The 25,528-nt window shown below is 40.1% G+C and overlaps 3 protein-coding genes across 3 annotated transcripts in view; 2 read left to right on the plus strand and 1 right to left on the minus strand.

Moving 5' to 3' along the window:
* Window positions 1-18,932, minus strand: part of LOC145483652 (symplekin-like) — a 28,171-nt gene extending 9,239 nt beyond the window's left edge. Inside the window, exons 1-27 of the mRNA XM_081462189.1 lie at window positions 18,810-18,932; window positions 18,588-18,650; window positions 17,791-17,844; window positions 16,976-17,049; window positions 16,579-16,705; window positions 16,241-16,291; window positions 15,748-15,803; window positions 15,318-15,381; window positions 15,028-15,179; window positions 14,353-14,450; window positions 13,352-13,410; window positions 12,962-12,998; window positions 12,592-12,650; window positions 12,426-12,466; window positions 11,786-11,828; window positions 11,256-11,531; window positions 7,436-7,543; window positions 6,519-6,573; window positions 5,819-5,868; window positions 4,679-4,717; window positions 4,126-4,237; window positions 3,220-3,248; window positions 2,719-2,776; window positions 2,373-2,562; window positions 1,130-1,211; window positions 514-696; window positions 139-214 (exon numbers count right to left, since the gene is read on the minus strand). Of these exons, the coding sequence (XP_081318315.1) occupies window positions 139-214; window positions 514-696; window positions 1,130-1,211; window positions 2,373-2,562; window positions 2,719-2,776; window positions 3,220-3,248; window positions 4,126-4,237; window positions 4,679-4,717; window positions 5,819-5,868; window positions 6,519-6,573; window positions 7,436-7,543; window positions 11,256-11,531; window positions 11,786-11,828; window positions 12,426-12,466; window positions 12,592-12,650; window positions 12,962-12,998; window positions 13,352-13,410; window positions 14,353-14,450; window positions 15,028-15,179; window positions 15,318-15,381; window positions 15,748-15,803; window positions 16,241-16,291; window positions 16,579-16,705; window positions 16,976-17,049; window positions 17,791-17,844; window positions 18,588-18,650; window positions 18,810-18,932 (2,359 nt within the window). The remainder of the gene's footprint in view (window positions 1-138; window positions 215-513; window positions 697-1,129; window positions 1,212-2,372; window positions 2,563-2,718; window positions 2,777-3,219; window positions 3,249-4,125; window positions 4,238-4,678; window positions 4,718-5,818; window positions 5,869-6,518; window positions 6,574-7,435; window positions 7,544-11,255; window positions 11,532-11,785; window positions 11,829-12,425; window positions 12,467-12,591; window positions 12,651-12,961; window positions 12,999-13,351; window positions 13,411-14,352; window positions 14,451-15,027; window positions 15,180-15,317; window positions 15,382-15,747; window positions 15,804-16,240; window positions 16,292-16,578; window positions 16,706-16,975; window positions 17,050-17,790; window positions 17,845-18,587; window positions 18,651-18,809) is intronic.
* On the plus strand, window positions 7,679-8,865 carry LOC145483669 (protein CFDP2-like). Its single transcript, XM_081462210.1, has one exon. It carries the CDS (start codon window positions 8,056-8,058, stop codon window positions 8,863-8,865), a length of 810 nt encoding a protein of 269 aa, XP_081318336.1. The 5' UTR covers window positions 7,679-8,055.
* A 115-nt stretch (window positions 18,933-19,047) lies between the features above and the next one.
* Window positions 19,048-25,428, plus strand: LOC145483673 (ADP-ribosylation factor-like protein 2). The gene is made up of 5 exons (XM_081462214.1): window positions 19,048-19,129; window positions 19,305-19,415; window positions 19,715-19,877; window positions 20,655-20,735; window positions 22,109-25,428. Exons 1-5 carry the CDS (start codon window positions 19,065-19,067, stop codon window positions 22,241-22,243), a joined length of 555 nt encoding a protein of 184 aa, XP_081318340.1. The 5' UTR covers window positions 19,048-19,064; the 3' UTR covers window positions 22,244-25,428.
* The last annotated feature ends 100 nt before the right edge of the window (window positions 25,429-25,528 follow it).

Raw genomic sequence — 25,528 nt, forward strand, 5'->3', positions numbered from 1 at the left:
TCAAAGAGTCATCCCCATAAAATAAAGATAACGGTGAACACCCACACAACTTGCTCTACCTGCCACATACTGGTATTCAAATGTAGGGAGATTATGATAGACAATAAGCATCTAATGTGCGTTTGTTTCGAGCTGTACCTATATCAGGGTCCAGTCCCTCTGGGGCAGGCGGGTGGTCAGCTAACAACTGTTGTAAAGAACTCAACGCGTATTTCTGAAATTCAGAACCAACCAAGGAAAATTTAATAACAAATAAACTAACAATCTAAAACGACAGGCACCAGAACTGCCAGACATGTCATTATCGTTCCTGCGGACTCTGCTGCACGCGCCAGAGACTCTGCTGTACTTCATTTTTCTAACTCTCTCCACGGCTTTTGCAAATGTAATGAAACATTGTCTCTCGTGTTTGATTTATCACATGAAGCGACGCCGATGTTTTGTGTAAAAAATTCTGAAGAAAAGAGGATTGCTATAAACAAACAACTCTGTCAGACCAGAAATATCTTTTACCTCAATGGATTCCGCTAGTTCCGGCCGCGTGTGAAGTTTCTTAGCCGAGTGTATGGCTTGTACCCGCACCTGTTCTTTCTCGTTTGTGGTCAGCTCCAGAAGAGTTTGCAACAATTGTTGCTGGGTTGCTGGTCGTTTTAAGATTAGTTCCCTTAGGGTAGAAAATCCAACTAGAAGACGCTCCTGCAAATAATAAACCCAGGGGTGTAAAGGTCATAAGGTAGGTAAAGCCAAGTGGCCCATCAGGCCGGAGCTTATCTCGTTTCTATAGAATGAAGCGAATAGCAATATTTCTGCTCCTCCCTGGATGGGATGCTAGTCCGTCGCAGGGTTACCCCCAGCATTAAATTCGCCGGTTCCCATTTACGCACCTGGGTGGAGAGAGGAACTGTGAGAGTAAAGTGTCTTACCCAAGAACACAACGGAATGTCCCCGGGCGAGGACCGCTCGATCCGGAGACGAGCGCACTAACCACGAGGCCACCGCGCCTCCTAATAAACTGGCCATTAATTAGGAAACAACATATTAGTTTGTATATCTTGAAAACGTTAACCGTAGCTTTCTAAGTTTGTCGTTTGATTACGCATCGATCAGCTCTCCTGACTTCACAACTCACCAAATCTTCGCAGTACATTCTGACAGCCATGACAGCCCCGTCTGTTAGTGACGGTATGTCCAGCAGAATACGAGAAAATAACCTGAAACAGAAGACAAACAACGACAGGAAGCTTTACTTAAGGTCATTCCTCACATTTGCATTGCGCATCCTTACTGCGCATAATTTATGGCGTCATTAGCGCGCGCTCGTGCAAGCGCACATTGAAAACATGACGGAATTGCCTTGATATTGAGCTCTGTCAGTTGAAAAATGGCTCTAGCTCACCAACGAGCACGGGCACCCCAATTTTTTTTCCACTCATTGTAATCAACTAATCATAAGCTTTGCGTGAGAAAAGACTGATCTAATTTCTATTGCTGAAAATTGAATAAATAAGAAAAATAGCAGATACACGGTGGTCTTTTCTATTTGGCAGTCGGTAACCACGTCAAGAAATTTAGTTCAAATTTTTAACCAAGGATTTAGCTTTCTGTCTGAATCAAACTTAAAACGTTTATTTGTGTCCGACACAATGTATTGACTGTAGTTTAATGCGTGTTCTTATGAGTCCGGGCTCACAAAGATGTTCCAATTACTGGGAATGCGTTCTTATAATAAGCATTAAATAATGCCAAAATGGGGCATTTTCAATGCCTCACTGCTCCTTAATGGGCATGGGCACCCCCCTTTTTTATTTCAAAATTGAAGTTATCATATGATAAATATTCAGTGGACAAAGTTTGAACAAAAATCTATTGTCACTTTTATTTCAGAGGAATTACCTTAAATCCAGGAATACACCATTATAGCAATATACCAGCTTTCATTTGAATGGCCACAGACTTAGCTTTTAGAGTGGTTTTCACTCGAGTGTCGGAAATTACTTGGTTTTGCATTGCTACGCTACACGATTGGTTCAAAAAAACCGCGCCACTTTTTCATCCAATCAGACGCAAACAAAAACCAATCGTGACTCGCTTACACACGTTTTCCCGCGTTTCTACTTAGCTACGTGTATCTGCTTTGAGTTTTGATTGGTTCATTGGGTTGTCTGTGTCTTTTGTGATTGGCTAGAGTGATTACTTTGGTTTCGGTTTTACGACACTCAATTGAAACTGCGTTATTCACAGGCGTTAATTAAAGGTTAGAACCACCTTATGCAGCATAATGAAGAGTACCACATGAAAATACTACTCCATAGTTTTCATTTGAATAAGACATTGTGTGACTGAGAGTGGAAGTATCAAGACAAGACCCTTACTTGTCTTTGGGGTCCAGCTTGGCGTACAATCCGTCCATCAGATGGAGAATACAATCGCTGTATGATTGTCGTAACTCGCTATCTTCTCCCGGCATTTCAGTGCCTTCCGATGCTCCGTATTCCTGATACAGCCATGACATTAACAGTTCGTAACGAGGCCTGATATCTTCTAGAATAAACTCTTGAAGCACTGCAGTGGCATAGAACAAAGAAACACGTAAGTTAACGATCAACCGGTAGCAAGCAATGGTAAGAGGGGAAAGAGGTTTGGAAAGAGCTTCCAGGCTTCCAGGGAGCAAAAGAAACGCAAGAAACTTTTGTGGAGAGGAAGAAGAAGATTGCCTACCCATTTTTAAGTCACCACCGAGTTGAGTAACAAGTCCAACAATGAGGCTGATATGTTCCTGAAGGAAAACGAAATACAATATGAAAATCAGTTTAACAAACAGTATACGCTAGATTATCAAAGTTATTCATGTAACATATAAAGCGACTTGAAAATGTTAAATCTGTAGCCTAGAGAATTCCCTTTAATTTTAAATTATAAATTATAATATTTAGAGAGGAAGCCTCATCAGGCCTAGCTGGTTTTTATGCAAGTTCTTTATCCTGGGGTCCAAGACTGTTAAATAAATTACAAAAGGTTTGATGAGGTAAACTGTAATACATCAAAGCTCAAGGATTCAAGAACAAAGAAACTTCTCGCATGGGTTTTACGTCTGAGTGGATGGCGAAGTGGCGGGAGATTTTTTGAAGCAATCGTGCGGCGTAATAATGTAAAATCAATTACTTTTCGACGCTCAAGTGAAAACCACTAATTGATGAACATCATAAATCCCAGCCATACCTGGCTTACTCCACTCCTGGCTGCACTATCTGCAAAGAAATGAGCAAAAGGCAGTGTTAATCAAATTGCTTCGCATGCAATCTTCCGAAAGAAAAAAGATGGCGGCTGGTACATTTAGTGATAATTCTTAGCGCTGGAAAACTTTAACATCGCTCTTAAAAACGTACAGAAAAGTTCTCACATGTTCAAACCTAGCATACACTATGTCGTTAACACAGGGACAAATAATGCAAATATACGGTTTTCCTTGTACTTTATGGCCTGTGCGAGGTTCGCGTGGTATTGTGGTAAAATGCACAATCGCCATCTTCTTTCGTTCAGCGGATTCATTTGTTTAGCAACGTCTGTTTTCCGTTACCATGCTACCTTCAATAACTCAACTCTGTCCTCGCGCAACCCACAGTTTTCCACTTCGCTTCAAAGAAGGTCTAATGCCCTAACTGTCAACTTTCCAAATTCCCCTTAATTTATTATTACCAGCTTCAGTTGGCAACCAATTATTAATTGTTTCGCTTGACGTCGACGCATAGCAGCTAATGTAATGGGCTCTAGCTGTGGTTTCCCAAAGTTGACATATAGCAAACTGTGTGTTGTACCCAAAAAGGAGGCTGGATTTAGCCAAGCATTATTTGATACATAAAAACTCAAGCAAAAGAATATGTGGATTAAAAAACTTCAGGCTAAAATTCGGATATATAATCCCAAGAAATGGATGAAAAATAAGTCAGAAAGCACAGGCTTAGACCTGAATATGCTTTAGAAGTTCATAATCAATATGTACATCGTCAATCTAACTTCTGCAAAGACATCTCCAGAATAAGTCAACGCCAAAGAAAAGAGCGTAAACTTCCAGTTGACGTCGTGCTAAGCGCTTTAAGGAAGCTTCACACAAGGCAGTTGACTCACTTTCAGCAGCAAGAATTCTATTGACTGCGCCTGTCAACATTCTTTGTCTCTCCTCTGGATTTAGAATCCTGGTCACATCAGCTAACTTGAACGGCTTGATTTTTCGCATGCGCTGTAAATGCAAGAGGGTAAGGAATAACAACAGTGAATGAATAAATAAAAATAAATAAATTACAATATTTAGAGAGGAAGCCACATCAACCTTAGCTGATTTCCATGCGGGTCCTCGGTCCCGGTCGAATTGAAACAGTGACGGAAAATTACTGTTGATCAGTCCGTCCGTCCGTCCATCCATTCATCCGACGGTTAGTTCGTTTGTTCGTTCGTTCATTCGTACAGTGGTCCGTCCGTCCGACTGTTCCTTCGTCCATTCCTTCGTCTATCCGTCCGTCCGTACGTTCAATAGTTTGCCCTAGATCGCATTCTTCGTAAAATGCGGAGAAACTTAAAGCTAAAACTTATACTATTCAACACAGCTGAATATGTCATCCTGCTGAAACGGCAACACGGCTTAATTGCGATATAGGAGGCTCTTGAGCTTTGTAGTACCTACCAGCTGAGGAACAGTAGGTTCTTTGGGAACAAATGGTGTCTGCGGAAGCGAAAAGAAGTATTAGTACTGAGGTTTCAAAAATCACACGAACGCAAAGTTATCACAGACGCAATAAACTTGAAGGAGGAAGACATCTTTTAAACCTTTGTTTGATTGAATTAGGAATCGAAGGACAAACGAACATATTCCTGAGCAAGAATATGACCGAGGATAGGTCAACACAGCAGGACATTTTCTTAGTTTTATTTTTTAGGACTTCGATTACACTCTTACATCGCTGGTTGGTTAGGTACATGGAGCAATTCAGCTAAACCAATCAAAATCAGGAAAAACTCAAAAGTGTAATGATAACGAAATGATGACCTCAAAACATGTCGCTTGTACTCTGGATTTTTCGGCCTTTTTTCGGAAATGGGCGGAAAACGTCGGCAACGATTATATGACCTTCACATAATCTTTGAAAAATCTTGGGAAAAAGGTCAGGCTCTAGCAGAGAATCGTCAAAAATCTTCTGTGATCATCCCCACGTGAAGGCACTGCACCGCAAAACTCATATACCTTCATTTTATTACAAAACGACTGCCTTAAGTAAACATAACCTAAAGCAGACACAAGTCACCTTGAGTTTGTGAGAACTCAACCTGTCAGGCAATCAAACTCTCATAGAAACGTCTGACTGCTTCACTCCTGGGGGGAGGTGGGAGGGGGGGTGCCCGTCGGAAATTTTGAAAAGATCCCCTAAGTGTTATCAAGATCCGGTTATGTGGGCGTGGCTTGAAATATTTTCCACCGCTAAGTGGTACCAATTCTAGAACAACACATTCGGCAAATGTGCACTCTTTAACTGATGAGTTGTTAATTCACGATGTCAATGAGAGAAAATTAAAAATCAGTTGTTTGTCATATCTCTCCTGTCATATTTTTTCTGGCTTAATCCCCTAAAACATACCCAAAAAGCTCCCGCTGTGGACGTTTTGAGTCCGAACACCTAGGAGGTACCGAAACCGCTTTTTTTCTCACCCTTGAAATGTACAACAAGTACCCCTGTCCTTTTTTATGGGAGTCGCCCCGTCTCCTTCCACGGGCTTCACTATTTGAGCTCGTCCGAGTATTGAACAAGAAACACGTATTCACTGATACCTTCTTTATATCCATTGGTCTCTTCTCTTTAGTGACATCAAAATGTCCACCTGTGTGGGAAATAATATCACGGTCGAAGTTATATTCTACCACAGAGGAAAAGAGTCGCAATTTGAAGCGTAAATTACTTTCCATAATGGCTGATATTATAGTCACTTTTATACCTGTACCGTCCATTCAGCTTAGCTCTGAGTTTAAAATAAATTACAATATTTAGAGACAAAGCCACATTAGCCTTAGCTGGTTTTCATGCGGGTCCCGTATCCTGGTCGAATTAGAATTTGGAGATGTTGGTTTTTGTGGAGGGAGGAAAACCGGAGAACCCGGAGAAAAACCCTCGGAGCAAGACGAGAACCAACAACAAACTCAACCCACATATCGAACCCAGGCCACATTGGTGAAATGCTCTCACCACTACACCATGCTATTCAGCTCCTGACTGAGTTGTTCAAGACAGTTTGATAAGTTATCAATAACCATTTCTCGCAATATTCTTGAAAGCGTCATAAATTTTGGCCATTGTCAAACTGTTACCCAACAGGAACACAGAACAGTCCTTTGAATGAAAGGACGCTTATCAAAACCACCTCCGTTTACCTTCAATTCCTGATTAGCGTTTATCAGATATTAAAAAAATAACGATAATAAAGCACGACACAAGTGCAACACAAAACCAAAAAGAACGGGACCAATGTTTTACCCAACATCCTCTTGAGAGCTGAATCCTCTTCAGGTTTAGGTGCACCATACATATACTGCAAAGCAAAATCACAGTACTACATAGATATCACGTGAACAACAGGTAAAAAAGGAATAAAAATATCCGGTATCTAATTTCTAGCTAACCACAGAATCTTACTATCTTTATTGATATCAAGCACCATGCTTGGCTCGATTTCCGCCGCTCTCTCGAGTCTGGTCTAGGAGCGGAGGACAACAGCTGGTTAACACAAATCGTGCTAATTTTGTGGACATTCTTCAGTGATAGAGGCCTTCTGGAAGGCTTATTGTGTTTTCTGTTTGAAGAAAGTTCCAGCATTGCTACCTTGTTAACTAGACCACGTGGAGATTGTTCACGAATTTGGCTCTTCTAGTGTAAATAAGTGGCACTCTTGTTGTCCCTTTTTGGGTTTGCTACATTGCAGGTTTTGAAAAAACTCCATTGTAGTTGAAATTTACAAATGTTTTAGTAGGGTGCTCCCATTCCTTTCATTTCCCAGACAAGCGATGTTGATGCAACCATCACTCGTCCTGATCGCCGCTCTGGGCCAACCTGACTACAGTGACGAGGTCTGTTTGTCTTTAGAGTGCAAGTTTATCAGATTGAATGCTTTAGTATAAATCTACTAGCGTTCTATGGCAAATGACGTTGTCTCACTGGCTTCGCTACTCACCATCTATTCTGTTGTAGATAGTGAGTAGCCTAGCAGTGTGCGGTTGTTAACAAAATGACGGCCGCTTCTTTGAGTTTTAGAAGCGTCCGTGAAGAGGATTTGGATACAGTATTGAACGTCTAGAAGATTTGTACTAAAGCAACTAAACGATGATTCGTTTTCTATTACCATGCGTGATAGAAATCTCGAGCTCATAATCTAATTGTTAAACAGCACGACTCACCATAGGGTCCTCTTCAATGCCAGGTATATTGTTTCCCCAAGCACCAGCTCCACCAATCACAGGGATTGACATGCTTTCTGCCTCTTTCATTCTTGGGTCGTTCTGAGCCTGTTTCAACATAGAAAAATATGCTCTGAATTATTACTGTAGTCTTAAGAACGATAATTCAAGAAACCTTAATGCCTAGCAGGCGGAAAAAGTCATTTCTCTGGTTACTACACACCAAGCATGTAACTTTCTTTCCCCGATTAAGCACTTCTTTCTAATACATGAAAGCACCAAATGACAAGAAGTGGATAATTAGGCAACAAGGAACAGTTATTTACGACCATAGTTAACTCCGTTCCGAATGGGGTCACCACCTTATCGTGGTGGAGTGGTTTGTGTGTCTCAATGACCCCTAGAGCTATGTCGGCTGGAGTCTTGTACTCCTGGTAGGGCCACCCATGCCAAACAGGTCGAAGGGTAGAGACCAGACAAAGAGTGACCCCCTGGTCCTCCAGGTTGGGGGTTGGGCGTAGGGTTAACAACCCTACCCCATAAAAATACAATTTGTTACAGAAATTGGAAACGTGGACAACGATACAACACTAGCTGGGGGTGTCACTGCTGGGGCTGCAATGACGCTCTTGGGTCAAAGCCAGCGGGAAGCCCAAAGGCCGATGGGCCCCATGGTAGCCCCCAAGCGACAGACGACCATCGGTTGCTGGAATGTGAGGACCATGGTAGAAGCAACACGGGCAGGACAGGTAGCCAAGGAGATGTTGGACTATGGAATTGAAGTGCTAGGGATAAGCGAGGCCAGATGGAAAGGGATGGGATCAGTAACACTACAGAGTGGTGAGACAGTGATATACTCAGGTGATGACGAGGTGCACCAGGGAGGAGTAGCCATCATGATGAGTGCGAGAGCAAAGAGAGCCTTGATGGAATGGACGCCGATTAGCAAAAGAATCATCACAGCACGATTCTACTCAAAATACAAAAAGCTGACAGTGATACAAGTATATGCACCAACAAATGATGCGGTGGACGAGGAAAAAGACGAATTTTACAATCAGCTGCAAGACACTGTTTCAATCTGCGACAGACATGATATGATTGTGGTGATAGGCGATATAAATGCCAAAGTGGGAAACAACAACACTAACAGGGAGGAGGTTATGGGGAAGTTTGGCGTTGGAGTCATGAATGACAATGGGGAGAGGTTATGCGACTTTGGTAGTGCAAACGGATTAGTCATCACTGGAACGATATTCCCACACAAAGAGATCCATAAGTTGACCTGGAGGTCACCAGATAGGAGGACGCTAAACCAGATTGACCATGTCCTAGTAAATGGACGCATGAGAACATCAATCCTTGACACCAGAGTTATGAGAGGAGCAGACGTATACAGTGACCACTACAGCAGCAGAAAAGGCCACTGAGAATGGTAGAAATAAGGAACTATACAGCATAACCAAGACAATAGCCGGGGAACGGAGGAGACAAGAAGTAGGCGTGAAAGAAAAACAGGGAGTGCTTAAGACAGAAATGCAAGAGAGGCTGCAGAGATGGGTAGAGCACTTTAGTGAAATATTAAACAGAGATGACCCAGTGAATCCTGTGGAAGAGGATGAGATAGAAGAACCGGAAGAGATCGGGGAAATAGATTTCGGAAGATGGCGATTACAAGAGGTTAAGGACGCACTAAAGGGGACAAAGCCAGGGAAAGCGCCTGGAGTAGATGAAGTGGGCCCAGAGCTATTGAGGGCGGACATGGAAGACACTGCACATAGGTTGACTAGATGCTATAACCGGCTTTGGGAGACTGAGAGGTGGCCGGAAATGTGGAAGAAGGGACTGATTGTCAAGATATTTAAGAAAGGAGATTTGCGGGATTGTAACAACTGGGGAGGAGTGACTTTACTACCCGTAATTAGTAAGATATTCTGTAGGATGCTGCTAGAGAGGATCAAGAGAGGTGTAGACAAGAAGCTTCGAAAGGAGCAGGCTAGGTTTAGATCAAAGAGAAGTACAACTGAACAGATCTTTACACTAAGAAACATCTTGGAGCAGGCAAATGAGTGGAGGGCGGGTCTGTATGTGCACTTTGTGGATTTTGAAAAAGCCTTTGAATCGGTACACAGAGAAAGCCTATGGAACATCATGAAAAGCTATGGGATACCACATAAGATGGTGAGAGTGATCGCAGGCATATACCAGGGCTTCGAATGTGCAGTTGTTGATGGAAGTGAGACATCAGAATGGTTTAAGATCAAGTCTGGAGTAAAGCAGGGGTGTGTGATGTCAGGATTCTGATTCTTACTGGCCTTAGATTAGACCATGAGGGAGGCAACAGCAGACAAGAGAAGAGGAATACGGTGGAATTTCACAATGGTACTGGAGGATCTTGACTTTGCGGACGATATTGCACTACTGTCATCCAAGATTAGCAACCCGCAGGAAAAGACTGGGAGACTAGCAGAAGAAGCAGCCAGAGTAGGCCTCAAACTTAACGCAAGAAAGTGTAAAACACTGAGGACTGAGTTTGCTCATAGTTGAGAGGACGTCGTGGTTAATGGTGAGGAAGTAGAAGACGTTGAGAATTTGTATACGTAGGTGCTACAGTAAACAAAGAAGGAGGAGGCAGTAGAGATATTACGAACTGACTGCAGAAGGCACGTGGAGTATTTCAGAGACTAGGGAAGGTATGGGCAACCAGAGGAATACGAGGGAGAACCAAGATACGCCTATTCAAGACTTTAGTTCGACCGGTCCTGCTATATGGCTGTGAAACATGGAAGATCATTAAAACTGATGAACGAAAACTGAACAGTTTCCAATGCCAGTGCCTGAGATGGATACTGAGAATTAGATGGCAGCAAAGAATTACAAACAAGAGAGTGGCTGAAATGGCAGAGGTCAATGACATAAGCTGCGAGGTACGACGAAGAAGGTGGAACTGGTTGGGACATATACTCAGGAGAGAGGGTGCAAATGACTGCTTCACAGCATTGGGATGGACACCAGAAGGTCAAAGAGCGAGAGGGAGGCCAAAGACAACTTGGAGAAGGACGGCGGAGAAGGAAAGAAACAAGGCGGGGTGAAAGAGCTGGGAAGTAGCCAAAGCGGTGGCACGGAACAGGGAGTGTTGGTCGGAAAGCATGACGGCCTTATGCACCTACTGGCGCGACGAGAAATGATGATGATGATGATGATGATAGTTAACTAGCATTGCATTGTAAATCTAGATTATCAACTGCGATTGAAAAGAGAAAAAACGTTTCTTTGGGCTGTTGCACTTTTTATAACTAATCGTGCCTTTTTGTAGGCTCAATTAGGCTGCTGTTCGGGAAAGGAGCCCATGCTCCTTCCACAAAGTCTGTAGACTGGACTTGAGAGAGCGGCAGAAATCAAGCCTAGCCTTTTTGGTATGTAGTGGTATATCAGGTGAGTTTGGTCGAGCCATCGTTCATATTTCAGGGAGACAAACTCAAGCCAAAATACCCATGGCAAGATACGCAACCAAAGTGTACCAAAAATGGTACAGTTAGATATTTACTGTTTCCAAATTAAATCACGTGACCATGATATTGTAGCATATCAGGTCAGTGACTTGATACATGTGTATTGCAGGATGTCAAGACAGTAGACACGGCTTCTGATTGGCTAGTAGCTAATTTGGCTTACGGTAAGAGGAAATACAGTCGCATATTTGACTCCCTCGTTGCTTCTTCCTTTGCTCGCCACCCACCACATTCAAAAGGGTAATAAATACCATCAACTTCTTTCAGCAACATTCTCGCAAGTACATTCACACACAAAACTACTTTACCTTTCTCAAGGCTTCCATTCTCTCATATCCTTTTCCAATCCTGGCAGCGTTCATCTGAGTTGCCAACAGGCGGGCAAGATGGACGACTTGAGCTTGTCCGCCTGCTGCGGCAATGGGAGTGTATGTGTCATGGAAGTGGGATGGAAGGCTGTCTGGGAGGGCTAACATGCTAACCAGCACCAGGTCTGTCACTGTGTCTTTGTTGAGTCTGGGGATTATATCCTGTGCTGTCATTTCAACAGCATCTGAAGTGGACATTGTCTCCAGCTCTTCAATCTGAAAATGAGATAAAATTCCACTGAACACAGTTCAAGTATTCTGCTTAAGTGAGAATAATTTTTGTAAATCCAATGAAGTTCAAGTGTTTCAAGTCTCAAAAGTAAACAAAAACTCCAGTCAGTCTGATATCAATATTTAGATTTAGGTGAATGTTTCAAAAGATCTCAACCATACTCAACAAGCGTTCACTAATACATGTAGTGTAAAAGTCTAAAAACATCTCTAAACAACATGTACAAAACCATACTTACATCAAGCTTTTGTTTTTTTGTGGCCACAGCTTCTGGTTCAGGCCTTGAAGACAAAATGTGTGTAGAAAAGAACATTATTAGTAATGCACTATCGTTGTCCTCCATAACCCAGCTACCTAAATAGACATCCTACTTCCATGTTCAATTTCAACAGACATCTGCCATTTAACCCCAAAACGTTCCACGTGATCACATGAAAAGGAAGCTCTACATATAGTTCCAGGTAAAGGTGTTACAGTGGAACCCCGCCTTACGTCCACCTCATTGTTACGGCCATTTTATTCTGGTCCAAACAAAAGCTTAGTCAGTCTTTTTTGTATTTAAAGAACCCCTCTAATACAGCCACCCTGTTAATACAGCCAGATTATTGTGGTCCATTGGTGACCAGATTAACAGGGTTCCACTGTAATTGTGAACAAAAATTTTAAAACTCTGACTGATCAGAGATGCTCCAAAGATTTAGAATTTACTACATCAAATCTCCAAATCTTAAGATTGGTGAGAGGTCACATTGCACAAGGAGAGTTGTCCAAATATGGGAACTCAAGCTAACAAAAGATTATACCTTGAAGGAATTCTACAAAGAAATTTGAACAAACAAAACAATAAGTTCCACTTGGATTAAATCTATATAACACACCGTTTTTTCTCTGCACTGACTTTTGGCATGTTCTTTTGAAGCTGTGGAAATTAAGACAGTGCAAAAACATCATCTCAATGGAGTGGTGACAACAAAAAAATCTTCACAACAATCATAAAACAAAACTTTCAGAGCTAAAACTTTGATTTCTTTGAAGTATACCAACCTCAGCTTGTGACGCTCCAAGATCTGTTAAGAGCGTTGTGATCTGAGGGAGAAACTCAACTGAAAAAGAAAAACAACACACAAACATAGCAAACAGATGTTATTTCTTTCAAGAATAGATTCCACATCAGGATTATCTACAGCAACAAAAGACTTAATGTTAGCTCTGGAACATATTTATTTAGTGGTACAAAGACAACATCACTGATAAAAATTTTCTTTATTTTTTTACCATATAACATATTGATTTTGCAAGAGAAATAATGGGCAGTGCAAATCATGAAAAAAAAAAAACGATCACAGACTTATTAAACGAGGTATGACCAATTTATAAATACACTAGTTACAGTACAGCCACTCAGGCCTCTTACCAGATGATGGATGCTTGAGTAAACTCATCAGATGAAGCTAGAGGGACACAGAAAAAAAGAGAGTTTAACAATGCCAAAAGAGAACATATACATATGTATCTTTGTTACTGTGACTTTAAAATGATAGCCTATTATTGCTTTTGACAGCATACTTGCACTCTCTACATGGGCATTAAACATTTTTGCATAAAATACACTCAGGCAGTGACTCAAAATGACAAATTTATAGGAAACAAATTTCTGAATCAGCGAATGGTTCATGATGTACTGTTGAATAAAACTTAAGAAAGACAGGATCTATATGCATTTGACATGAAAGATAGCTACAGATCAGAACTTTTTGATTTGCTGAGATGCTTTCTGCTCGCCTAGTTTAAATTCAATGATTACCTTGAGATTTTTCCTCACACTGCTGACTTGAGATTTGCTCAGAGAAGTGGGAAGATTAGCTGTAGACCAAGAGATAAAGGCAATATTAGAAATACACGTACCTGGTCACTATAGGAAGCACACACAATAATTCTATTGTTTAATAAGTATGCACATTTAGCAAATACAACCAACAGTACATTGCTTTAAAACAGGAAATGCTTTTACTCTGTTTGACTTCCCTCCTGGGACACCCAGGGCTGTCATTAAGTTTTAATTTGCCTGTAGCATTGATCTTGATACACATAACTAATTTATTATTTTATGGATGAATGTTTCAACTACAAGTAATTTCACCCATAGCATGAAGGGCCCATTAAGCATGCTCAGCCGCAACGGTTGCTATGGGTTACAGCCCTTGTTGACAGCCCTGACACCTGACCGAAACTGGTTTGACCATCTCAGAGCAGGAAAAAACCCAGGTTCGATTACCCCTGGCAAGTGAAGTTTGCTCTTGGGCAAGTGAAAATGGAAGTTTGGTTGTCCAGTGGGCAAGTAAAATTAGTCTCTGTCAGTAGTCTTGTTAGTCATAATTTCTAGTTGAAAACAATTTCAAAACTTAAGACTGCAAGATGAGTAAAACAAAGAGTCGAAAGCATGGACAACCAAGAGCATACGTGTACTTTGCTCATGTTTGTCCTCTGTTATAGCCCATCACTGATTATAGACAGTACCTAGAATTTTAAAATGATTTAGTTGATAAGGCATGAACATAGTGTGCCTATTGGGCAAGAAATATTTTAGTGGGGGTATTACTGAAAACTGAAATGTACTGGCCCACTGGGTAACTGGATTTCAAAATGTTTTTTTCCTGCCCTGCATCTGGAGGAAAGCTTTTCTTTTAGAGAAGCAGTTCAAAAAGTTTTGCCTACCTGTGAAAACCAATTGCCTGTCCTGCTAAAAATGTTAATGAAATTCAAAATTTATGAGATTGAAATAAAATTGAATAATCATGCTCCTACCATGAAGAGACTCAAATGCCTGAACAACAATCGCCATAAAGGCAGGTCTTTGACGAGCTATGGCTGACAGAGATCCAAGGGCAGCCATCAGGTTCACACTAATAACAATACAAAAGTTAAGGTTAGGTTTGTAATGCTCGTGTACAGGCCAACAAAAATCTCTCACAGTTAACTACCATTACAATTGGTGTGCTTTTTTCCTTTGCATTTATACATGCTCCTGTTATATGTGAAGTTTAACAGCCTCTAACATCTTCATCTGCAAGAGAATATAAATACTCCTCCTGGTCAACTCATGCTAAAAAAAACTGGAGATAAACATCAGCCTGATGGATTCTTTATCTGAACAGAGACTTAACTAGTGTCACTTAAGGAAGTTTCATTGTGACTGAAAATGTACATCACATCAAAAGGAGGATACTTGCCAAAGAAAGACACCTGCTGTACCTGAGATGGAATGTGTTTCTCAGGTACAACTAGGTATCTGTCTAAGGTATCCAAGGTGGACACTTCTCTCACGCAGACACTTGTCTAATGGATATGGACTTGAGTACACTTCATGTTATGAAGGAATAATAAGCAAAACAATATTCTGAGAAACAACACAATGGCTTTGAGAGGTTCCTCAAACATCACAGTTCATATTCATCACTTAACGTAGCCATCAGGTCTAACCTGGAGATGGTATGAGAGGCAATCAGAGTAAGCAAAGATTCCAGAGTTGATCCACCTTCTTCTCTTAACTCTGTCATTTTGACTAAAGGATGATTTCTGGGGACTATTTCCAGTGAGATGTCTGCCTCTCCTTTTTTCAGTGACTCTGAATCCTGTAGTAATGCACAAAATTGTTCAGTCAATATTTAGAAGTTTAGGGGAATGTTCCCAATTCCCAGTTCCCAGCATGTCCTTGTAGTTTCAGCTTGAAAGGTGAAAAAATGGGTTAGTGACTGAAAAAGAACACCCACCTGAGTTTTGAGCGACTGAACAAGAACAAGCATCTCCATAAACTTTATCGCATGAGTTCTGATTCTGAAAATAGTAAATGAGAAGTAAAAAGTTAGAGCACCCACCCAACATCCAACAGGACATAAGGACTATTGCACCTACATGTACATTTTGACTAAGAACTGTGACTTGCTTGAGGCATACTATTCTGACTGTTCTGGTAACTGTACCAACCTCTGTGTTCACTTAGGGAGCAGCTGGCAATGTTTGTTTAAAGGCAAAGGTTTGGTTTAGACCCTTGAAAAAGTGAATATAGTGGCTATTATTTTTTTATAAAACATCCCCTGTTTCAAAGCTTATCAAGACAATGCATGACTGTCTACTCCTGTCCCAGGTTGCTTCTCTTCCACAGAAGTGAGCTCCATCTATTTACTACATAACTGTTCTTACCCATCATTGTCAGACTCCAGCATGTCTATGATCTGTTCTTTGATCGTGATGAGAAGCTACAAAGAACAAAGTTATGAAGAACTGCATTGGTAAAGTCTGCATCAGGACAGTTGTCCCATACAGACAGAGCTTATCCTGGTTTCTGTAGCATTAAGTGACCAGGAGTATTTCTTCTCCCCCCTGGATGGGATCCTAGTCCATCGCAGGGTTACTCCAAGCATTAAATTCATCATACCCCTGGGTGAAAAGAGGCACTGAGAGAGTAAAGTATTTTGTCCAAGAACACAATGCCATGACCTCGACCAAGGCTCAAACTTGGAGCACTCCATCTATGCCTCCACTGATAAACTGCATTTTATTAATTTAAATTAATTATAATAAACTGCATTTATTAATTTAAAGTAATTATGATAAACTGCATTTCTTAATTTAAATTACTTAAAACACATAATTTATCCAGAGCACACTTGCTTAGCCATTATAGAGCTCTTACCTCCCACATGTGTTCCAGCTCTTCTGATATTGCCTTGTGCTTGCAGATGTACTAAAACAGCATAATTAAAGTATAAATTCAAATACTGAAACAGATGAACTGTACAAGTATGAGACAAGTACACAGTAAGTAAAATCTACAATTATGGGTGAGGAATGCAGACTACACGGCATAAATTATAATAAGGCGCACATTTTCACTTAGATCTTATTATTCTCTGTGTGCGTTAGATTAGTACCCTTTAGGGATCAACCAAAGCTTCAGCAATCAAAATGAACTAAGATCAAAAATTAACTTCAACATGCACGAACGAGTAGTGTATTATGGAATCCACCAACCTGTAAAGCATATTTGTACAACTGTGTCACACACAACATGACTCTTTTTTGTACAGCAACATTGTCATCATTTAGCATGAATGCCAGAGTGCTCTGCACTTTGCTCAGCAGCTCAATGTCCTTTTTGCTGTAGGTTTAATTTGCAAATACAGTAAATTATTGCTTGTGAGCCATCAAGACAAGATACACAGTGTATATATGTTCATAAGCTTGTTCCAGTTATACATGTAAGAAAACATGAACAAGAAATAATAATATTCCAACTGCATTTTTGTACTGTGATTGACTGCATTAATTTTTAGGTCATCCATCGAGTCTCGACCTGTTGTGGAGAAGTGAAAGACAGCAAACCAGTAAAACAAAAATAAATGCTAAAATACTTATACTTTTGACTTACCATGCTTCCTCAATAAATCCAACCACAAACCTACGCACATCTGCTGATCGGTCTTGCTGGAAAACTAAGATTTCCTGCATGTGGTAAAGTGAAAATAATAAAGTTTATTAATGCTATTATTTCAGACCCACATTAGAGAAGTCATGGTTTTCTCCAGCAGACATTTCTTTATATCACTTTAGTTCTTACTAACTTAAAACTGAGTCAGGGCTCAAGTGAAGTGACCACAGAACAATCAAGCCATAAAAACTCCTTTTTAAATTACCCAACCCGTTATAAAACCTTCACACTTATTAACCCCATCCCCTTCCTCTTTGGATTTTATTTTGCTGATGATCTTAATGAAAATAATTTAAGAGATGGAGAGTGTTTCACTCATGAAAGCCTTCACGAGCTTAGATATGCATGAATCATTACAGTTAAATTATCTGCATATTCTATCAGTTTTTCGTAATCAGCCTTCTTGTAATGGTTACTGCAGATTTTTAGTTGCAGTTCCATTTTGCTGTAACTCTCTTGAGCCACCGGGTAAGTGTTAGCCATCAGGCATCGAACTTTGCTTATGTTTTTCTTTTGTTTAGTTTCATTTTTCATTCATACCTTGGTTAATATTTCTAGGTTTCAAAGTAATAACTGACGAATGGAATTAAATTGTGACTTAAGCATTGACTGATACTATGATAATGGTGAATTGTAAAGCAAGCGAAACAGAGAGTCTCTGCATAGTTACGGGTCTAGCACTGGATGAGTACACAATACATGGGAATGAAAAGAAAGGAGCTCAAATGTACAAGGGTAGTTTATCAATTACTTACATCCAAAAAATTATCCAGAAGTGTGGGGTCTTTATTGACAATGAACTCTTGTACCTGTAAGAAAGTGCCAATACTAGAATTAGGAATATTATACATGACAAAAGGTGCAGCATGTTGGTATAAATGCAACCTTGCAATATTATTCTTGCATGTAATGCTGCATACAGTCGAATCCTGATTTTTCAAACATCCAATGAAAAAGATTTGTTTGAAAATCAGAAATTACAGTGTTGACTGAGGTGAGAGAAAAGACTTTTGGTCCACGCTATCAGGAGGTTCAGGGATGGTTCAGGAGAGTAGGAATGGTGCAGTGGTTAGCTGTTGCTGCAGACCAAGCACTGCGGTGGTGAGGGCCCTTGGATTCCACCAATGTGGCCTGGGTTTGATACCGGCATGTAATGATATCTGGGTGCAGTTTGTTATTTGTTCTTGCCCTGCTCCGAGGGTTTTTCTCAGGGTACTCCAGTTTTCCTCCCTCGAAAAACCAACATCTCCAAATTCCAAATCAAGGATGAACTGGCACAAAACGCAAAGCGCGCCATTTTTCCCATCATTGAAATGGGGGAGGGGTGGTCTTAATTTTTCATTTATATTGTCTAAGATTGCAGCTAAGGCTGATGTGGCTTCCTCTCTAAACATTGTACAGTAATTTATTTATTTTTATTTTAGGTTCGAAAAAATCGAGGGTTTAAGAAATTGGGATTCCACTGAACATGTAATTTATGAGCAAAATCAGTGATAGATGTATTTCAATGAGCGACAATGAGATTTTATTTTTTTATTTACATGTAGCTTACCTGTTTCAGACAATTCAATTTGTTTTCCTTTTCTAGCTGAGCTTGATTGAGTAAATCAATGACCTAAGAGAAAATGCCAATAATTGGCCAAAAATCAGACCACATAACTGAGCAATATTTAATTTCAGCAAAATGTCACAGCTCCGATCCTTGTTGATGACCACCATTGCATCACGAAAGCTAGAAATCTGAGGCTGCTCCGCTTTAAAATGGACAGCTTACCTTCTCGGAGGTAGAGTCCTCAGCAGAATACTCTCCTGATGCCACAGGATTATCTGCATCATCGTTATGAAAGAACTGCGAAGCTACCGAGAGTCGAACACGAGTTCGACCATCGGCCGCCATCTTGATAACTGAGCCTCTGTGGTGCTTGGTCTGCGGCAACAGTAATAGCGAAATAACCGTTGTGTAAATGTTACTCGAAAAAGAAAATGTCGACGACTTGATCGAATTTAGCAAAATACTCAACTTGAAATTATGGGACTTTTAACGATTTTAAAGAAGATGAAGCAAAAGGAGAAAGAGATGAGGATTCTGATGTTGTATCCTTAATGTTGTTTGCTCTTATCCTTTTATAGTTTAAACGTGTTTTCCAAGTGAAAGATTCGTTTTGGAATTAAGCTTATCCGGCTTCGCTGATGTGCCTAAATGTCAAAGCAGATCGAAGACAATCACATCATGCCAGCTTGTAATTTTAGCCTTAACAACGTTTTTCAGAGGTCTTGATAACGCTGGAAAAACAACAATTTTGAAGAAGTTTAATGGAGAAGATATTAACACCATAGAACCCACGCTTGGATTCAACATCAAAACGCTCGAACATAGAGAGTAAGACAATGTGTGTATAAGCTTATTGTAATTTTAAAAAATGATATTTCAATCGCTTTTAAAATATTTCATTGCCATATATTATCTATCCATCTGTTTGTCTGTCTGTCTGTCTGTACAACATTTTCACGGACAGTTTATGTGAAGAAAATTTCTCCTGGCTGTTTTATTTCAGCCTGTATAAACATTGTATCTGATATCTTTGTCAGACAAAGTTACATACTGAACACAATCAATCAATATTTGGTTTGAAAGATGTTATTAATTTTGTGGAAAATCTGTTCAAAAATCTGTCACAGATTTAAGCTTAATATCTGGGATGTTGGAGGACAAAAGTCTCTTCGATCCTATTGGAGGAATTACTTTGAAAGCACAGATGGGTTGATATGGGTAGTGGACAGTGCTGACAGACGGAGACTTGGGGACTGCAAGGAAGAACTCAAAGGACTCCTTATAGAAGAGGTAAGTTTCAAGTAGAATTTACTATTTATGTGGTGACAGTGAACTCTTTTAAAGCAGAATCTACTGTAGGACAGACATCCACTGAGATAGACACACATGGCTGGCCTAATTAGGGATGGTGAATGGTAAATGCAAGACTTTGCAAGAAGGTGAGACTAGCATTGCTTTTTGAGAGCCCGAGACATTCTGACTTTTCAAATTGCGAGACCTAGACTTCAAAGTGCTTAAAATGGGAGCACAAGATATTCACACTCTAAGATTTTCAGATGTCATTTATCGAAACATACAAACAAATCAGACTGTGAGACCTTCTTAGCCCTGCAAACAAATCAAGACAAACAGACAGCTTTGTAAGACCTGTGAAATTTTTGCAAGACCCATAGTTTTTGATGGACCAGTTTTGGGATAAAGTGCAGTGAAACATTTCATTATGTACAGTGTCTCATCCAGGGGAAGTAGATACACTCTTAGTCATGAGGCTATGGGAAGTTTTACAACAGATATCGTGATCAGCAACTACCGGTATCTTGTGGTCGTATTATTATACTGTAGCTGTGTCTGTACTGTCAATGAAGGATAAGAAAGTTACTAACATAATTAATACAGGAAACTCTTGTATACAAATGCTTACTCTCTGAAGAAGTTAGCAATAGGCTGCTGAATGATGTGCCAAATCACCTGATGCTCACAACTGAGGGATTGGAAGAAATTCCACCCCCATTCAAAGCATTCTTTTACATTTTGTTAAATGTGTTTGTCGTTCTTTTATTTAACCAGAGGCTTGCAGGTGCTACACTGTTGGTCTTTGCCAACAAGCAGGATCTTCCTGGTGCATTATCTGCCGAGGAAATTAGAGATGTAAGTCATTTTCTTGTAACGATTATCATCGTAGGCATACAATGCGTTCAGAAGTTTATGTGTCAGTATTCCTTCACATGCTCTGCAAGCCTCCATTGTTTCTGCTGGCGTCGTGGTTAGTGTTCATGACTCAAGACTGAACATTTTGGGTTCAACCCCTGGCTCGGGACATTATGTTGTGTTCTTGGGTAAGACACTTTGAATTACTCTCTCCACCCAGGCGTATAAGTGGGTTCTGGTGAATTTAATTCTGGGCTAGCATCCCATCCAGGGAGGAGTAGAAATCAGTGGTGGATATAGGGGAGGAGGCCCGGGTTCCCCCTTATTTTGGGTGAAAAAAGAAAAAATCACAGACGGAAGAAAAGCCAGCAGGGCAAGCAAAACAAAACTGAACCCCTCCCCCCCCCCCCCCCTCCTTAGCTCAATGTCTGGATCCACCAGTGGAATTACTCCTAGTCATTTCATGCTACATAAACCACAGATAAGTGCCAGCCTGATGGGCCACTTGACTTGAGTGCAGACTTGACTTTACCTTTACTGAACTTATATTGTAGATATATTGTATGATGTATGTAGATGTATGGTTCATGGTAATATTTTAAACCAGTTTGGCCCAAGGTAGTGATAAGCTAGGAATAAGCTAGGAATGTTAAAGTGCCATAATGTCAAAAAAAAATTTTTGCTCATCTAATTCTACATTTCACCTAATGAACTTCTACAAAAAAATTTTTTGATTTCGATAAAATGCAATTTTGTTATAAGTTTTTAAAGACGTTCAAATTTGCCGCCATTTTGGTCCACCATTCACACCAGTCTTCCTCAGTTTGAAGTGAGTTGTGACGTAGGTTCAGGAACACATGATTTAGGTCATGACTTATCTGACTTGAAAACAAGTGGAAATTTTGCTTCAGATTTGTCTACATTTAGTTGAAAATGCCAGAAAGGTGCATTGCCACTCTTTGTAACAACGTTAATGATCCAGAAAACAACATCAGTCTTCATCATAGGTTCCTGATCCTACGTTACAGGCATCAGTCTCATGGCCACTTTGAGCATGTTATTCTTGTGATCAGTGGCAGGAGTCGACTGCAAGAAAATAGAATAATTATTTTGAACTTTGTAAAGATTCGTAAAAAAATTGCGTTTTATCGAAATCGAAAGATTTTTCGCAGAAGCTCATTAGGTGAAATGTAGAATTAGATGAGTGAAAAAAAAAGTTTTGACATTATGGGCACTTTAAGACTTTAAATGATAAGTTTTAGCTTGCAAGACTACATTTTCCCACTTTTTGTAGTCTTATAATCTGCTGAATATTACAAACACAACTTTCATCCAAAGGAGTGAAAATTTCTATTTTATTTATTTTTTGACAGACTCTTGATTTGGAATCTATTAAGACGCATCACTGGAACATTCAATGGTGTAGTGCCGTGACTGGAGAAAAGCTGTTGGACGGCATAGACTGGATCATCTCTGACATTGCGTCAAGAATATTCACTATGGACTAATCACATAACATATCATGTATCAGAGATGTCTCTAGTGTGACTAACCAGGGATCTATATCATCTATCTGCACCCTGCTCGATACATGTGAGATTTGCTCTGAAGAATTCAGAGGTTTCGTTGATGTTTTCAGCAGGAGAGCAACTGGTTTTCACAGATGGACAAAACTATTTGAACTTAAATTCTTTGAAGAAAAACTTTACTCTAGACAGTCAAACCAGGTGGGCAGGAATTGTCCTCACAGCTGGTCAATTTGCCTGGTGTCTGACCTTTATTAATGTAACCCCTGAAGAATTTGATGCTGTTGGCATAACTCTGGCAATAGTAATCTGTGTGGTGCTTCACATTGGTTGGTTTTGAATGTGTTTCTTAATAATTGAATCTGAGACATAACGTTCACATGGATTTGTTTAGGGATGAAACATTAGTGTTGGATATTTCTGGTTGCAATCTCTGTGTCTCTCTGGCAGAAAACAGGGATAGATGTCTCTCTCTTCAGCCTGGGCTGTTTAAATTCTAAGAAGATGAAGTTATGGACAAGGGTTAAGGACATGTTGATGGTGGTATAATGGAGTCGATGTAACCCATACGTCTGGCTTTGACTGAAATTGAAGGTGATTCTTGAACCACGCAATACAGCTTAACTGCATCATTTAAGAATACTTCAAGAGGGGTGGGGAATAGTAATGTGAGACTTTGCGAGACGACGAGATTAGCGTTTTTCTTTACGAGCCCGAGACATTTTGATTTCTTCAATTGCGAGACCGAGACTTTAAAGTGTTTTAAATGCGAACTCAAGACGTTCAGGTTATAAGATGTTGTGGTGTCATTTAACTTTACTAAAAAAAAAGTAAACAAATCGGTACTTCGCGACTTTCTTGGCCTTGAAAAAAATGAGACTGCGAGGCAGCTTTGTGAGAAAAATCGAGACTGCGAGACGCACATAACCGCTAAAAAACGAGACTGCGAGACCCGTGAAATTCGGCGAAAATTTTGCGAGACCCATGGGTTTTGAAGGACCATTCCCCACCTCTTTCAAGGAATGTAGACTTGGCTCAGGTTTTAAATAATCCAAGTTCATCATCTTGTTACCCACACAGCATCTGAATAAGCAATAGCCCATTCACATGCTACAACTTCCGAAAGTAACGAGCCCCAGAAAGTAACGTCAAAAATTCTGGCCGCTCATAAATCCTGAAAGTGGCGACCTCCGAAAGTAGCGAGCTTACCCCTACTCACCTCCCCGAAAATGATGAGATCAAGGTTCTATAGAATATTTATTTTACTAATCAACAGTCGGGTGAAAGTACTTGATTTAAACTTGATTTAAAGCTGTCTACAGCAAGGGAAGGTATCCCTTATGCCAGGAAGCGTTGTGAGATGTCAGTTGGTACTTCATCAGTTAAGAGTAACAGGAACGTACCAAAAGAAACTTTGATTCAAATTAATATCATTTTCAACAGGAGCGCATTAAAAGGAACGCACTGAGATATTGTTTCAGTGGACCAACATAGCAGTGCGTCATGAATTACAAACAGTTAACGGTATCTGACTAGCTTTCCTGCCGACCACTGACAACACGGTCTAGACATGAAGAGCCCACCCATCCGGCAGTAAAATGGAACAAAGAGTTGTATCTCATGTCAAAGGACTTTTTTTTTTATGATTTTGCGTCTTTTATTTCGTGAAAAGCGCTCAGTCGTATCAATTTTATGTAACGTTTTTTGCTCCCCGAAAGTAACAAGCCCCAAAGGCTGCTAATTCCGAAAGTAACAAGGGTCATTACTTTCGAAAGTTTACTTGTAATGAACAATAATGGTAACAGACACATTCGCGACACTAAAAGTCATTATCGCGATGGTGATGATGAATCTGACACTTATCATGAATCATTAAAATTTTGCTTTGTTAAATGGGGACCGCCATTTCTAAGGAGCTGTATGTATTATATACAGTGTACTAAGAAGCTTTAGGATGCTATGATCAATGAAGTTAAAAAATTTCTATTGTAATAATTATTATTGGTATACCATCAGTCACGTAGCCCCCTTAAATACTGTTGTAACTACTGGATCATCTATTTCCAACCCCCTGTATTGAATACCCCGCGTTAATATATTTTTCTATTTGAGCAGAGCTCCTCCGCGCCGAAGGCGTCCGAGTTGAGCACCACAGGTGAGAAAATTTGGAGCCAAAAGAATTTGGTGGTCACGTGATTGTCCGTGTGTACGTACGCACGCCCGCCGTAAATTTACAAGCTTTCAAGGGCTTGTTTTCGGTTCATAACACAGAAAACTAACACTTTTGGCTTCAACGGTCCACATTTATAAGACCATCAACTAGCAAACGCTTTCCAATCGACTCTGAAGGTGACTTCCGCCGTCATCCGTCACCAACATGTTCTTTTCAAAACTACCCTCACGGAGACAAACACTCTAGACGAACTACTGATAGTCTTAGGTTCAAGCCATTTACTATATTATAAGAAATGCATGTATAAAATGTACATTGAAGATTAAAATTACTTCAAAATGTCTTTCTTTTCTACCTACTATTTACATATAATATATTAAACGAATGAAAATTAACCTCAGGGAATGCTTAGTTTTTACTTAAACTTCTTTATTCGACTTCTAAATACATTAAGTTAGAATATATTAGTTGTCTTAATACTCTTGTAAAAATTCCGACTATTTACAATGTTTTTACATAGAAAAACGTCTGGCCCTTGCTTAGTCTCCTCCGCAGCCGTTTTTTGGGATGTCACGCAACGCGTCGCGTGACATCCAAAAAAAACGGCTGCGGAGGAGACTAGCCCTTGCTGTACAAATGATGGATACCGCTATTCAGAGAGTTGCTTTGTTACCACTTTGAAGCCTTGGTCAAACGCGCATGATAGTTAACGATTATTCCAGAGCGCGCGTTGGATATGAGATGATAGATAGGCAACGAAGCGTGTAGCGTCGAGTTGGCTATAATCATCACATCTAACAAGCGCGAGTAGAATAATTGTTTTCCTGAAAACGCCACCAAAATATAGAAAATGAAAATAAAAATGAAAATAAAAACGCCACAAAAATTGCGCGTACGCTTACCATATTTGTAGAGCATGGTATAATTGGTTATATACCACGATGGCTAAGCCCATGAAAACTCTTGAATTGCATTATCCAATGAGACAGGTTTTAATAATACAATGTAGTTTGATTCTCCCCTAACTATCATCAACTATCATGGTCATACGTGTGGTCAAACGGGAAAAACTATCATCGACTATCGTGAAGAAT

This window comes from Orbicella franksi, chromosome 4 (genome assembly GCF_964199315.1).
Source record: "Orbicella franksi chromosome 4, jaOrbFran1.1, whole genome shotgun sequence".
NCBI classification, from domain to species: Eukaryota; Metazoa; Cnidaria; class Anthozoa; order Scleractinia; family Merulinidae; genus Orbicella; species Orbicella franksi.